The sequence below is a fragment of the Sminthopsis crassicaudata genome, chromosome 2, assembly GCF_048593235.1.
Source record: "Sminthopsis crassicaudata isolate SCR6 chromosome 2, ASM4859323v1, whole genome shotgun sequence".
Classification (NCBI taxonomy): Eukaryota; Metazoa; Chordata; class Mammalia; order Dasyuromorphia; family Dasyuridae; genus Sminthopsis; species Sminthopsis crassicaudata.
Genome location: NC_133618.1, coordinates 190,188,581 through 190,203,551, shown reverse-complemented (window position 1 = coordinate 190,203,551; position 14,971 = coordinate 190,188,581). Strand labels below are relative to the sequence as shown.

The window sequence follows — 14,971 nt, the reverse complement described above, 5'->3', positions numbered from 1 at the left end:
TATTTCTTGAACCCAAAGAATCCAGAATACGGAGATCTCCGAGCCACCTTCCTCATCATCCAGCGGAACCCAAGATGGAGTGGGGAGTAAGGGGATGGAGCAGCAACACTCTCTTACCCAGACACACGAACAGCACAGAACGAGTTCCCTCTGCAGCCATTTTTATTTCCTACTGCTGAATTTCCGGACTTCCGGTCCACAGAAAGGAACCGGCTCAGGAGTATCGAGCATGCGCAGTGCTTAGTAATCGGGTAGCGTTTGCAGGCTCCACCCCCATGGATGCGCCAAGGTTGCCCCTTTGGTCCATGTTTTCCCTCTCTGCCCCTCGGGGAGCGTAAGGGAAAGGAAGTATTCATCCAGTCCCTTGCAGATTTGGGGGGGGGGGGGGGAGGGTGTTCCAGTGGACCAGATTACTGCTCCGTACCGAGGCTGATCTTATCTGGACGTGGAGCCTCTCCCTCCCGACCTTGGCGTCCCGGGAAGCTGGAGCCTTTGTGTTTTAAAATAAGTTTGACATCAGGGAAGTGAGGAGGACAACTTGTGGGCACTGTCCTTGTTTTTAGTAGCAGGCTCTGAAGCGTTACTCGCAGGCCAGTCATACCTCATCACTACACCAAAACTCCAAAGTTACCAATCACGCCTTCATTGCAGACTAATTCTCTCCTTGGCATGATTTAAGCACTGCTGTGCTAGGTATTGTGCTAAACTGGGGATGCAAAAATAATTTAAAAATAACCAGCCCTCAAGAAGCTTACAAGCTAACGGGCGAGACAACAAGCAAACAAATGTACATAAAAAAAAAGGTGTCTACAGCTAAATATTACTTGGCCTTCTGCCTAGAAGAAGCCGTTAATATCTGGGCCCAGAGGCGGCGGTGGGGTGGTTGTCTTGTCCTTTGTTCTCAGAGAAGACCATGACATGGGGAGGAGATGCCAGGACTGGAAAATGAATAGGATTTAGGTAAGGGAGGGCAATGCAAAGTCACCAGGCTCACTTTCTGCTCCCAGACATCTGGCTAAAGAAGGGGCGGGTTCGTTCGTTCTGCACCCTCAGTCTCCTCAGTTTTAGGCCAAAAGGTATCCTTACAAAACTTTCAAGTCAGGATGTCCATGAAACAAGGAAAGATACTGCAGACAACCACCTGAACGAAAGCCCTAAGAAAGCAGGTTGCTTGAGACTCAAGCCTGAGCGTTATTGATTATGTGTGTTAGGGAAATGGTGAGGGAACACCATTTAATAAAAAAGCTGGAGAGAGCTCTAGAGAAAAGCAAAGTTTATTGTACATTCTCACGAGAAGGGCGTCCCACCCTTCCAGCAGACTATGGAAGAGAGGAAGCGCCTCCTGTGGGCAGGACAGCCCCTTTAATCCCTAGCAAAACGCCCCCTCCCACCACTGACCCTCATCCTCATTGGCTGAGAGTCTTACATTCTAAAGGCGAGATCTACCCATGAAATTGAACTTGACCAATAAGTACATAGTTGCCCATATTTGGATGAAATAGGGAGATGATATCATAGGAGGGGAAGGCAATACCCTTTGCTCCTTCAGTCCTACTGGAACTCTGAAGTAGATGAAGCCTTACTCGATTTTCACAACTGTCTTGAAAGATCTCACCTCATCTCATTCAGTCCCTCCTCTTATTTTGTATACTGAGATCTCTTCAAATTTTTGTAACATAATTTCACATTCCCTATGAATTCCTCACTTCCTTCTGGTTCCTGTTGGCCTTGGGCCACCGGCTCCACCCTTGCCCTTTTAACAGCATCTATTTAACAGACCCTTCAGCTTTCTCTTCCAACCTGATCATTCCAGATGATGAGTTTTGGACAATTCTGGTTATTAATCTGATCAAACAAGGGATGTAGATAGGGAATAATATGACACCACTAAGAGCTATAAGGCCAAACCAAAGGAGCTGCTTCCACCAGCTTCCCAAACCAGGACCATCAAGAAGTATTGAACAGTGAGGTCCAAGTCTGTACAGGAACATGAGCAAGTTTCCTAATGTTCTTAGTGATTTCTTTCACTAGATTACCATTGTTATCAATCTTTATACAACATGTGGATAAATTTAGTTTAGCACAAACTCTCCCTTCCTCAGCCAACAAATAATCCAGCACAAGTCTATGTTGTAAAACAGCCTCTCTGGTTTGAGTAGCTTCATCAGCCAAAAGATGTAGTGCCTCAGCTGTCTGATTGGTGATAATCTCTACAACTGCCTGAAGCCTAATTATCCTGTTCAACATGTATATTGGAGTTCTATATCCCCAACTTCCATCTTGAGCCCAGGTCGCTGGCCCATACTCTTTGACTATTCTTTCTGGAGGCCAGGCCTCACCCCAACCATTTGCATCTTCAGTCCAAGTGATGGAGTTATCTAAACTCCGTTTTCCCCCTTCCCAAATCATCATACAACTGAATCCCTAAATATTGGTTTGCCTGTTAGGGAAGAAAGAAAAATCTTGGCCTTATTAGTCCAATATAACAATTCCCTGTCCAATTGAGAGGCAGGTGAGTATAGGCAGTTAAACCACAGATCCAATAATGACCCTTTAGAGCAGGTTGTTCCCTTGGAAATATGTCTGAGCTATTCCTTGTAAAAGGGTAATATTGTTGGTCTCTCGTCCCTAGGGGGCTTCTCCCCACAAAGGGGTCATACTGGCATTTCCATAAACCTTGCTCTTTTCTCCAACTACAATTGGCAACTGGCCACTGGCCTGTTAGATTAGAGGTACTCCAAAATGTGGAAAACAGAGTCCCGTGTTGCCCGGGTGTCCCTGGGGTGACATTATACCAACCCCATTGGTAACTGTACCCAATGTATATGTTCCCTTTCCTATTTCTGGGAGAACATCCAAGGTACAGTCTTTCCAGTCCTTCCCACACTTCAATTGAGGATTCCTCCCCGTATCCCGCCAATATTTAGACATTATTGTTCAGTCAATTGTCTTTGGCCTCAGGTCTGTTCTCGAATAGGTCCACTCACATACACTAATTCCCAGCTTCAAACCTTGTCCTGTCTGATTTAAGCAGTATTTCCCTTTCCTATCTTCTGTCAATGACCACTGATGTTTCTCTTCTAAATTCCAGAAACCGGTCCCATTATGAATTTGGGATCTGTTGCTAAGGATCCAGGCTGGGCTTAAGGGGACAGGTACCCATGGCCATTGGTTCAACTGTTGGGATCCACCACAGATCCAACAATTCGATAAGTTAAATGTTCTCCCTATATTCTGCATGAGCCGGAGAAATTGGTTCTCATCTCTAGAAGGTAAAGGTCTAGTTTCTATGGCTATCATAAGGAAATAAATAAACCCAAAGCTTAGGGAGAGCCTCACAATGTTCAACTATTATAACACCATGAAGTTAAGGTGAACTTCCCAAAGGAAAATATATCAAATCACAAACAGGCAAAGAGACCCAAAGTAAGAAAAGAGAAGTCATACAGTTACAATGCACTGGATTCAGAATCAGTGTTCCCATTCAGTGGAGGTCCCCTCCTCAAATGTAATTGGAGGTCTCCCCTGTCTTCAACTGTCCACTCTGATAAAGGTGGCGCCACAGGTCCTTTTGTCCTGGTGTGGTGTGTCCAGCCTCGTTCCTGAGTGCAAATCGCAGTATCTGAAGTCAGTATCACTTGGTAGGGTCCGTCCCAGCATGGAGTCAGCTTCTCGTCCTTCCAGGAACAGATCAGCATCCAATCACCAACCTGAATTCTATGAACAGGGAAAGCTAGAGGAGGAGTCTGAGCTATTAGCCCTTTTTGTTGAAGTCCTTGCAAATGTTCCAACAATGATTTAACATATCTTTTAACAAACAAATCCTTAGTTTCTAAAATAGGGTCCCAGTCTCCCTTAGGATAAGCCTGGAAAGGATGACCATACACTAATTCATAAGGTGAAAGCCCAATATCTCTACGCGGCTTGGTCCTGATTCTAACTAGAGCGAGAGGAAGGCATTTCATCCAAGGTAGTTGGGTCTCTAAAGATAACTTAGTCAGCTGCCATTTTATTTCTTGGTTCATCCTTTCTACTTTCCCAGAAGAGGGAGGATGCCAAGGGGTATGGAGACCCCAAGTGATTTCTAAGGCCCTAATCAGATTCTGCAATACCTGGGCAGAAAAATGTGTTCCCTGATCCGAGTCTATCCTCTCCACCATTCCATATCTAGGAATAATTTGTTCTAATAAGACCTTACTTACTGTCGAGGCAGTTGCTCGGCCTGACAGGAATGCCTCCACCCATGAGGTCAGATGGTCCACTATGACCAGCAAGATAAGGCGACCCACTGGTGACAGCTCAGTAAAGTCCACCTGGATGCTTTGGAATGGTCTGATTCCAGGAGGTCATCCCCCTTTTGGAAGCTGGCGTTGAGCAGCCCTGTTAGTCCTTCAACAAACGAGACAACCGTCCACCAGTTGTCGAGCCATAGTATATAGGCCGGGGGAAACATACCTTGTCAGTATAGCATCACACAGGTTTTGGACATCCCAATGACTGCCCTGGTGCAGTTGCTGAAGGACTTGCCCCATACTTGCTTTGGTCAGTACCTCTCTGCCGTCAGGTAAGAGCCATTGTCCTTCCGAGTTCTCAACTGCTCAGAGAGTTGAGGCCTTCTCTTTTTCCTTCTGAGTAAAACTGGGAGAGGGTAGACTAGGGGGAAGTACAGGTATCAAGGCCATTATATGAGAAATATCCTGGTCTCCAGCTCCCTTGGCCTCCTCATCTGCTAATCTATTTCCCCTTACCTCAAAACAACTTCCCATCTCATGTCCCTTTACATGTATTACTGCTACATTCCAGAATGTTTTCCAGTCCCCCTTTTCTCCCAAATCCCTCCAAATCCATGCATCACACCCCAGGCATATCTCAAATCAATGTGTATATATATATAGTCCCATCCTGGTCCCACAATAATTTCAACCCTTGATTTAAAGCATACAATTCACAAGTTTGAGCAGACCAATGGGCAGGTAGACTGCCCTTGGTAACAGTGGAAGTTCTAGCAAACCCATTTCTTTTTCCCATAAATTCTAAACAAATATTTATCATAACCTTGTGTTGATAACAATAAGGAATTTGTCCCAATGAGTTTATATCCAAGTAGATCTTTCATAAGTGAACATTATTCATACAAATCACTTTGTTTTTAAAAACACCCAATGCAAATACAATCATATACAGAATGTCTAATTCCACACAAGAGAATTCAAGAAGTTTTGATAAGAGATTCCCATTAACTTGTAATGGGAGAGACATTCTGCTATTCTGAAACATAAGGTCTTATCAAGTATTCTGATAAAGAGGTAGCAGGGGGGGGAGGTTTGCAGAACTAAGAGGCAGGAAAACTGAGGCAGGACTAAGTCAGGATAATAATTCAAAGTTAAAACATAAGCTAGCCAATCATAGTCTAGCAAATTTTCAGCTAGAGTCCCCTGTAAATGAATTTACAGGCCGAAAACCTAGATGAGTAAAAAAATGTTTATTGCAAGGTTTGAAAGCAAGGTTGAGGTCTGATTAGAAAGCCTTGAAATGCAAAAGGGCTTTTGTCTCTGCAGCCTTATCCAAACCCAGCATCTGCTAAATTCAGGTGTGTCTAGCTAGTGGACAGGTAAAGAGCTTTTTCAACTTTTTGCAGCCTCTCCCTTACCTGTAGAGACAAGAGAGCAAGACAAAAGGAGACCTTTTGTCAATCTTAGCAATTCTTAAAAGAATTGTGCTGAGCATAGAGCTCTAACAACGATCCAGGCCAGAAGCAGCCTGGATGTCCACTGCAAAAAGAAAAAAAAAAAAATCTTTTACCTTTTCCAGAGTTCCATTCAGTACCCAAATTATGTCTAGTTTTCGAGGTCCTTCATCAGAGAACCAAAATGATGAGGTAAAGCAAAGAGTAAGTAGTTTCCAATTTGGCCTGAACTGAAATAAGACATCAGTTTTTCCCAATTTTCTGACCAGTTGAAATCTCAGTTTCCCTCCCCCCCCCCCTTTACAGAAATTATCAGATTATACATAACAGACTAGTAAATTTCCCAAAATAGCAATAGTCATACAGTTTTATACAGCAATAGTTCTGTTCTCCAGGGGACAAAAAGGAAGCAGGATTAAAATTATGATCTTGGACTATGGAGCATTCTTTTCTAATAGTATTGCCTCATGTTTCAACACTCTGGAATCTGTGAGCCATCTCCCAGCCCTCTAGATTTAATATTGTTCTAACTTGAATACCCCTTCCTTTCCTTTTCTGTCCATATTTAATAGGGGATTGAGTGTCAAAAGTTCTTTCCATATAAATTCTTTCCCCACCATGATCATGCAAAACATGAAAAACGCATCTGAATATAGATCTATAGTCAGGAGTCTAGGATTGGGGTTCCAGAGATTGCCAGCTTCGTCTCAAAAAGAAAGGCAAAGTGGGAGCGGTGCTAGCAATGTATATCTCACCAGTTGGCTCTGATTACAAACATAAGAGGAAAAACCAGGGGCATGAGTTAAGGCAGTTTTACTTCAGGTAGCTGTCCTAATTTTAACCATCCCACCTCCAGATGGTGGAGTTTAATGACCTATGCAAACAGTTATACCTGAATTCAAAACTCCAAGTAAATATTAGCTTCAGTCCCAAAAGATTTTATCTCCTACAGCAATTAGCATTAATCAGGGCTTCAGGTTCTCAAGAATCACAGTAAAGATTCATCCTAGGAAGTTCAAAGTCTACTTTCATAAAGTAGATGGTTCTAGGTTTAACATTACAGATTATTTTGCCTTCAAAATACTCAATCAAGAAAAATTCTAAATCTCATGTTGTCCATCCCGTTTCCACAAAAAAGAAACTTTCAGGTCTTTCAGAGTTAACATTAATACTCTCTTCATTCTGAAAAGGATTAAAATTTTTGCAAATAACCCTATCAAATTATCAGATCAGATTAAAATAATCTTTAAACAATGAGACTATCACGCATGTAAATAAACATTGAATAATTTGCTTTCAGAAAACTTCAGTTCCAACTCCTTAGAACAGTTATAGACTTGAAAAACAAAAATAAAACATTCAGTTATTAACACCATATAAATGTAGGCTGTTCCTTTAAACAGTAGAAATAATATCTAAATCAGCAAGGAAGTGTAGTTATTAAAAACAAACAAAAAAACAAAAAACCCCTCTATACTTAATGGGAGGAGGGACCTCTCCACGTGGTCACCCTTCCCCCACACCACCATGCTTCCAGACCCAATATATCATAGCTCCATTTAAACTATTAGTTACTTTTACAAATCAATCTTTCCTGTCCCGTCTTTAAGTAAATATATATGTATATATTTTTAAACTTTTACACTTCAATGTTCCCAAGTAACTGACCCAAATTTCATAAAACTTAATACATGCCCAACAGAGCTGACAAACACTTAAGGCATAGCTCAGTTACAAATTACCCAATACCTCTAGCAAACATACCATCTACGTAGGGAGATACAACCACAACCTCCCCTAAGTAAGCTACCAGCATTTTGTTTTAAAAACCTATGTTTTAACTAAAAATCCCAAATACAGCTTTAAATTCCCAATAATATAAAACTACTTTGCCATCATATTTAAAACAATGAACTTCACTAAATAGCGATTTCTTTCTCCTGGCCCACGTGGCCCTGCTATAGTCAGGACACGTGGAAGGAAAAGGAAGGAAGCCACCATCTTCACTGGCTCAATCCCACAAACTTCCCCAAGTACAGGGTTTCTGATCCCAAATGGGATCTACTAACAGCTATTTCTGGTCAGCTGAAACGACCCCTGCTTCAAAAGACATATTTCTCCTCCCCGCCTGAAGGCCCCTGGAAGGGCTAATGGAATTAAATCCTCTCAGGTCCTTCCCTTCAGGTACCATTTAATCCTTTTGGCACCACCAGTCTGCAACAAAACAACAATACCTTATCCGCTTTTTCTTGCTTTTTTATTTTTCCTCTTATTTTGGCAGTTTGTTCCAGTTACTTAATTTATCTCCCAAGGGACTATCTACTGGTATTTTCTGATATTTTTCTCATTTCTCTCCGCGAGGGCTGGCTGGGACTAGGCCACACCCATTGAATTTGGAAGGAGTTTAACAGACTCCTAAACGCCCAAACACGGTAACCATCGCCGGTTAACTCAGTCACCCAGAAAGGCCTAGCTCTCTCTACCGTCTACAGCCCCCTCCAGAACCTATAACTAGACTCAAGGGGCTTCACAGGATGCTTACCTCTGGGTTGCTGCGCAGCAAATTACTTGACTGATCTGTCCTCCACCAACCGGTTGGGATTTTCACCGCGGAGTTTCCATTGCTTTTCTCTGAGTTTCTCCACTTCGGGTCCACTCTATGTCAGGGAGCAAGGAGAAGCCCCTGGATGCTAGCGGGCTGCCTAAATCAAGACAGGGCGCCACCCCACTAGCACCCAGGAGTTCACTTACTCACAGAGTAAAGGATCCGGACTAGCCCCCAAACTGTGTGGTACGGAAATGGTGAGGGAACACCATTTAATAAAAAAGCTGGAGAGAGCTCTAGAGAAAAGCAAAGTTTATTGTACATTCTCACGAGAAGGGCGTCCCACCCTTCCAGCAGACTATGGAAGAGAGGAAGCACCTCCTGTGGGCAGGACAGCCCCTTTAATCCCTAAGGCAAAACGCTCCCTCCCACCACTGACCCTCATCCTCATTGGCTGAGAGTCTTACATTCTAAAGGCGAGATCTACCCATGAAATTGAACTTGACCAATAAGTACATAGTTGCCTATATTTGGATGAAATAGGGAGATGATATCATAGGAGGGGAAGGCAATGCCCTTTGCTCCTTCAGTCCTACTCGAACTCTGAAGTAGATGAAGCCTTACTCGATTTTCACAACTGTCTTGAAAGATCTCACCTCATCTCATTTAATTAGAAATCGGGAATGTGCCCGAGGGCCCAGCTTCTTGAACTGTGGTTCTCAGCACCAAATGGGATCACCTCACTGCATGTGGCAAATGATGATTTATGGACACCACATGTTTGGTTTACATACCTATTTTATATATCTATATGCCCAGGGTCACATAAAAATTTCTTGGGTAAAGCTTAAGAAATGCTGCTCTAGAATCTACAGGGCCCAAGCTAATACATAAATTTAATTTCCTTACTCTCCCCAGAGATTAAAGTGGCACAAGAGGGAGTATTTTGTTTTCCATGTGTTGGGGAATATATTTGTATATTTTTGGTTATATCTTTTATTTCTGTTATTTCTGTTCAAAAGTTAATCTGATAGTTTGTGGTAAAATGAACTGGGGTGCTGGAAGCCCCCTGCTTACATTTTGAGGAATACCGTTGGTGGGGAGGAGCCATTTGCACCCTTCAAACCTGTTAAGGTATTCAATGCATCTTTTCCATAAACCTTTCCTGACTTAATTATTTTTACTGGAATGCCAGAGAAACGGAGCAAGACAGAGAGTAGAGAGTATTTAATAATTTATTAAATGGAGAGATCCATGTTTGGTCCCAAGGCTGAATGAGACTATTGTCTCCAAGAATCCGGCAAACAATCAGAGTTCTCAATAATATATGTACATGTGGCTCAGACACAAAGGGTAGACTGAGGCAGCGGCAGAGTCAAGGTACTGAACAGGAATGGGATTCTGACAGTGATTCTGACTGGGTGGGGTGAGCCTCTGGAGAGGGAATAATATAATTAGGGGGAGGCACCCGACACAGGAAGAGAGGCATCTTGATAAGACAGTATTTGATATTCTAATAGCTTGTGATGGGGAGAGGCATTCTGATGTTCCATCAAGTATTCTGATAAACAGGGAGGGAAGGTTTTGCAGAACTGAGAAGCAGGGAAACTGAGGCAGGACTGGGTCAGAACAAGGAACTAAGTCAGGACAATAAAAGAATTGTGGGGGCAGCTAGGTGGGGCAGTGGATAGAGCATCAGCCCTGAAGTCAGGAGAACTTGAGTTCAAATGAGACCTCAGAAACATAACACTTCCTAACTGTGTGGCCCTGGGCAAGTCACTTAACCCCAATTGCCTCAGCAAAATTAAAAAAAAAAAAAGAACTGTGGCATAACATTACTAGTCATCTCTCAAAGTATTAATTTGTATTCTGTTTTTATTGATTCTATATATGCTTATATATGCCCTATTCTCTGTTTATTTTCTAGTTAGGTATATTTGTCTTTGCAGTCTTTTAGTATATAATCTCTTTTTAAGTAGGAGTGTTTTATTCATTGTATATTACCAATACCTAACACAAGTACCAGGGACTTCTATTAATCACTACTTGTTGATTGATTGAAGGTGCTTCCCCAATAAATAAGAGCAGGCATCAAAAGAATTGCATAGTACCTGAGATGTTGAAGCTGTTACATACACACACACACACACACACACACACACACACACACACACACACACACACACACCTGGGCAACTCTGACCAAACCAATCAGACTTTCTATACAGTCCATTCCATACCTAGACCACAAGTGAAACTTAGATGCTAACCAGTCCAACCCTCCATTTCCCCTGCCCTCCTTCCTCCATGAGGAAATTGAGGGCCAAACAAAATGAAATGACTGGCTAGAGAGAGGCCACATATATAATAAATGATTGGGGAGGAATTTAAATCCAAGTTTCCTGAATTCCCTTCCAGCATGGTTTCCATTGTATCCTTGAATACAGGACATTTAAGGCTTACAATGGATTGTTTTGTTTGTTTTTAACACATGATAGCCCAAGCCAAAATGTTGTTCAGTTATATCCAACTCTTTATGACTTATTTGGGGTTTTCTTAGTAAAGATATTAGATTGGTTTACTATTTCCTTCTCCTGTTCCTTTTGGGATAAGGAAGCTAAGAAAAACAGGGTGAAATGATTGCCCAGAGTCACAGAGCTAGCAAATGTCTGAGTCCAAGTTTGAATTCAGGAAGATGAGTCTTCCCATCTGCAGGCCCTACACTGCATTTACTGTTATGTACAATAAATATTTATTGAACTGAATTGAACAAACCTGTGAGGTAAATAGTTAAAATATTTTTTGTTTCCATTTAGCAGGCCCAGAGAATGAAAGTGATCCTTATGGTCACATAGGTAATATATCTTACAGTGAGGACTGAAATCAGGATTCCTCATTCAAAACCAGTTTTTTATCAAGCATCTAAATATTTATTAATTTATTCAACAAATATATTGAGCATCTGCATTCTAAGCAGGAAGCTTCCACATTTGTCACCATTTCCCTGACAAAAATTCTACTATTGTCCAAGTTACTGGTAGTTATTATTTAATAGTAGCTTAATTTTTTCTGATTCTTAGTTTAAATGTGCTTACACATATTGTCTCAGAGGAAAGGCAAAAATGAAGAAAGTAATCATATTTTATTGCTTAAATTTGTTAGATGTTGTGGTGGAAACAAAGATTAAATGAGTATAACTTCTATGTCCTTGGGTAAATTCTTGGAAGGGATACAAAAGAAGGGAGGTTTTAAAAGATGTTCTCAAATAAGAGAATTAGGAAAGGCCTACATAGAGAAAACAATACTTTTAAATCTTTTCAATTTTGCTGTAAAGCCTCAAGATAAATATCCAACTATTGAAAGGTATACAGAGGATAATCCAAGTTTTCACCTAGGGAACACAGTCAAAGTAATGGATATTTACGGATCGGAGCCCAGACCTAGTCAGATTGCTGTAAATGGCTTCTCCTAGTAACTACTTAAATCTTTCAATTGACACTTAAGACACCTACCCATTGGCCCAAATTCTTCTCCTTTCTTTCACTCCATTGCTCCTCCCTGCATTAGCCCATCCTACCTAGCTCTTAATTTTCCTTTTTTTCTATGTCCTTTCAGGAAGTGGAGTTCTGAAGGCGACTGAGAAATGGAAGCTCTAAGTGCAAGTAGGTATACGAACCCAATCGGGACTCGTCATAGTTATTGGATTTTGTTTTGTTTTGTTTTGTTTTTAAGGAAGATTTTGCAATTGGTTCCCTTCTCTTTCTCAGTTCTCTCTTTGCCAAATAGTAGCAAATCCCTGCAATGGAGAAGTAGATTAGCCCTCCGTATTATAATAGAATCTGTGGTCTGTCTATGAGATATGCCCGATTTAAAAAAAAAAAAAAAAAAAAAGGGAGGGGGGAGCGAAATATTTTAGTTCCCTAGATTTAGAACTGGAAGGGAGAGTTATGTGAAATTGAGCGAAGTATGTGACCTGTGTAACAAATGGCTCTTTCACCCAGGATTATTTACTGACCAGGAAGTTTAGACTGAGATCAGGTGTGTCCCTGTGATTTTACCTGCTCCAGGTATGCAGATCTCAAGGGCCCTTCCCTTATTTTGGGAGGCGGAGCTGAGCAGAGCCTCTGCTAGAATGGAGAAAACTTCTTCCTCTTCCTTTCTGCGTGTTTTGGGGCTGTAGAAGGGGTTCTGGGAGACACAAGTAAGTATAGGTCATTGGGTAAAGTTTGTAGTGAATATTAGAATATTAACTCGACTCCTTCGAGGCTTGTGTGCACTAGGGTGGGGTTTTAGAGATACTTATGATACGATATTGTTTCTCAACTTTTTGAAGTCATTTTCAAACTGCAGACTTTGCTCAGGTGAAATGCTTCCCAAACTATGCAGAATTCCTGGATTCGTGAGGGGCTTAATTTCTTGGGGAAGTGGTAGTTGATATTTTGGACACTAATGTTTCATTTTCAATAAGTTTCTTTGAGAATCTGCTTTTTGATATCTTCATAAAATGTTGGCTGTGATAATTCCCTTAGTTACATTTCCCTCCTATATTATTGTTATCATAATCATCACCATCTCAAAAATTTCACAGAACTCTAGGTTTTTAAAGCTGAGAGAGGTTTAATAAGATATTTGGTCCTTCCTCCCAATAGTTTGTAAGCTTCTTAAGAGCAGAGTTTTACTAATTTTAGTTTGGGATTTTCCTGAGATCACAGGTCTCTCTCAGCTCTGACATGTTGTAATTCTGTCTTTGAGCCAAGAAGATAGCTAGCAGTAAAAGTACATGGTTGATCATATTGCATATCATGGTCTAACTAAAGACAATACCTATCTTTCAATGTTCTATAGTTAATGGTTCTTTTGATTAAGGAATTATGATTTCTTTTATCAGGTTGAACAACTGAAAATGTTTATTCTAGTTGGATTTACTCTTTTGGCATAATTATTTTATGCTAGCTAATTTTGTTGAAGCAATAGGATAAGGATATTTTTTGTTTTTTGTTTTTTTGTTTTTTTCTTTTGTCTTGTAATATTGCCATTCTGGAAACTTGCTTTTATATGCATTGGGCTGATAAATAAGAAAATATTGCATTAATAATGACTTACTCAACATGCTTATATAGTTCAGGAAAATCACAGGTTACTGGTTTAAAGTGTTATTTGCTTTGCTGTTTTGTCCTTTATTGAAATGCTTGGGAGGGTGACTAACTGCTAAAATATTTTCAAATTACTGTGTTGGAGGTTAGAACAACCAAAGCAAGTAATGGCTTCCATCCTGTTGTCATGTTTAAATTTAAGTAGGAAGGACATCTTGATGACAGTGAGTTAATACTATATTTAAGGAACTTTTCAGTAATAGCAACATATATACTATCCCTTGTTTCTTGAATGAAGATTTAAAAGGAAAACAAACTTCCCTATCATGATCTGGATTTCTGAATCTATTTAAAGCAGTTTTCACTTATACAAAAGATCCCACTAAGTAGAAATAAAGCTTTGGTTTCTCAATGTGAAAGAGCTGATAATAGGTTGAAAGGGAACTTAGTTGGAGTTTCGCTGGATGATATAATGGGAAAACAAACAGATTTGTTTCAAAGACTTGATTTGAAATCTTTTATTCTGTGCTGGCTATATGACCTTGGGCAAACCCCTCTGGATCTTGATTTTTTGCAGAAAGAAGCTTCTGGACTAAAAGAACTCTTAGGGATCATTCTAACTCTGAGATACTGGTTCTAATTCCTTTAGTTCCATGAACCATGCTTTGTCCACATGTTTATGTCCATAAGGAGTCTTAGCTATATATCTTTTTAAAATTAAATTTTCATATTCCTTACCTCTCAATTATTATTGAAAAAAATAAGAGGAACAAAATTGTGATTACAAACATATGCAACTCATCTTTTAGATGGTAAAACCATGAACCATGATCATGGAAACAGTTCCTGTAACTCAAAACCAAAGTATGTTAAATTCTTAATTACATAAACAGAGTGTTTGATACTATTACTTTCTTAGGGAACAATCTAGTTTTACAGATTCATAACCCTGGGAAGGATTCTATGTTCTAAAACCTTATATTCCTATAAACCAGAATCATACCCAGAACATTCTAGATAGATAAGAATTTATCCATTTAGAATAGATTGTTATCATTTTTCCCAAGAAGACAATTATGTAACCCTCCTTAATTGCCCATCTGAATGTTTCACAATCTCCAACTGTTTGGAAATCCTTCTTTTTAAATGCTATTGAAGTTTAGATCCAATTCTTATTTTGACCTCTGTAGAGATGGAGTACAGCTGGTCACGACATCTTCTGGACAAAAATGGTGGCAACATGACACACTAGAAAATCCTGGACTGGAAGTTAGACATCCTAGATTTTATTCCTTATTCTGTTCTTATGTAGCATAAGAACCTAAGCCAGTCACTTGTTCTTTCAGACTCAGTTTCTTCATCTGGTAAATAGGGATGGTCATGATGAAAATGATAACTATCATTTATTTAGCACCTGTTATATGTCAGACAGTAAAGTGCTTCACAAATATTATCAAATCTTTGATACAACAACCCTGAGAAGTAGGTGCTATTACAGTTGACAAAACTAGCAAATAGAAGTCCAAGCGGCTTGCCCTCAATCACACATTAAGTACGTATTTTATTTTTTTATTTTTTTTGTTTATTTAATTTTTATTTAATTTTATAATTATAACTTTTTTTTCTTTTTTAAAAATTTAATTTAAT

The 14,971-nt window shown here is 40.1% G+C and overlaps 2 protein-coding genes across 4 annotated transcripts in view; one reads left to right on the top strand and one right to left on the bottom strand.

Annotated features, from left to right (window-relative positions):
* The window catches only part of ACP1 (acid phosphatase 1), a 34,532-nt gene extending 34,296 nt beyond the window's left edge, over positions 1–236 (bottom strand). For both annotated transcript variants that reach the window (XM_074287999.1, XM_074288000.1), the window contains exon 1: positions 118–236. In XM_074287999.1, coding sequence (XP_074144100.1) covers positions 118–160 — 43 coding nt within the window. In that variant the 5' untranslated portion in view covers positions 161–236. The remainder of the gene's footprint in view (positions 1–117) is intronic.
* An 11,522-nt stretch (positions 237–11,758) lies between these two features.
* SH3YL1 (SH3 and SYLF domain containing 1) overlaps positions 11,759–14,971 on the top strand; it is a 54,260-nt gene continuing 51,047 nt past the window's right edge. The window contains exon 1 of one of the 2 annotated variants that reach the window (XM_074287996.1): positions 11,759–11,893. In XM_074287996.1, coding sequence (XP_074144097.1) covers positions 11,875–11,893 — 19 coding nt within the window. In that variant the 5' untranslated portion in view covers positions 11,759–11,874. Of the gene's footprint in view, positions 11,894–12,297; positions 12,433–14,971 lie in introns of those variants that run through there. The other variant, XM_074287997.1, reaches the window with a different exon arrangement.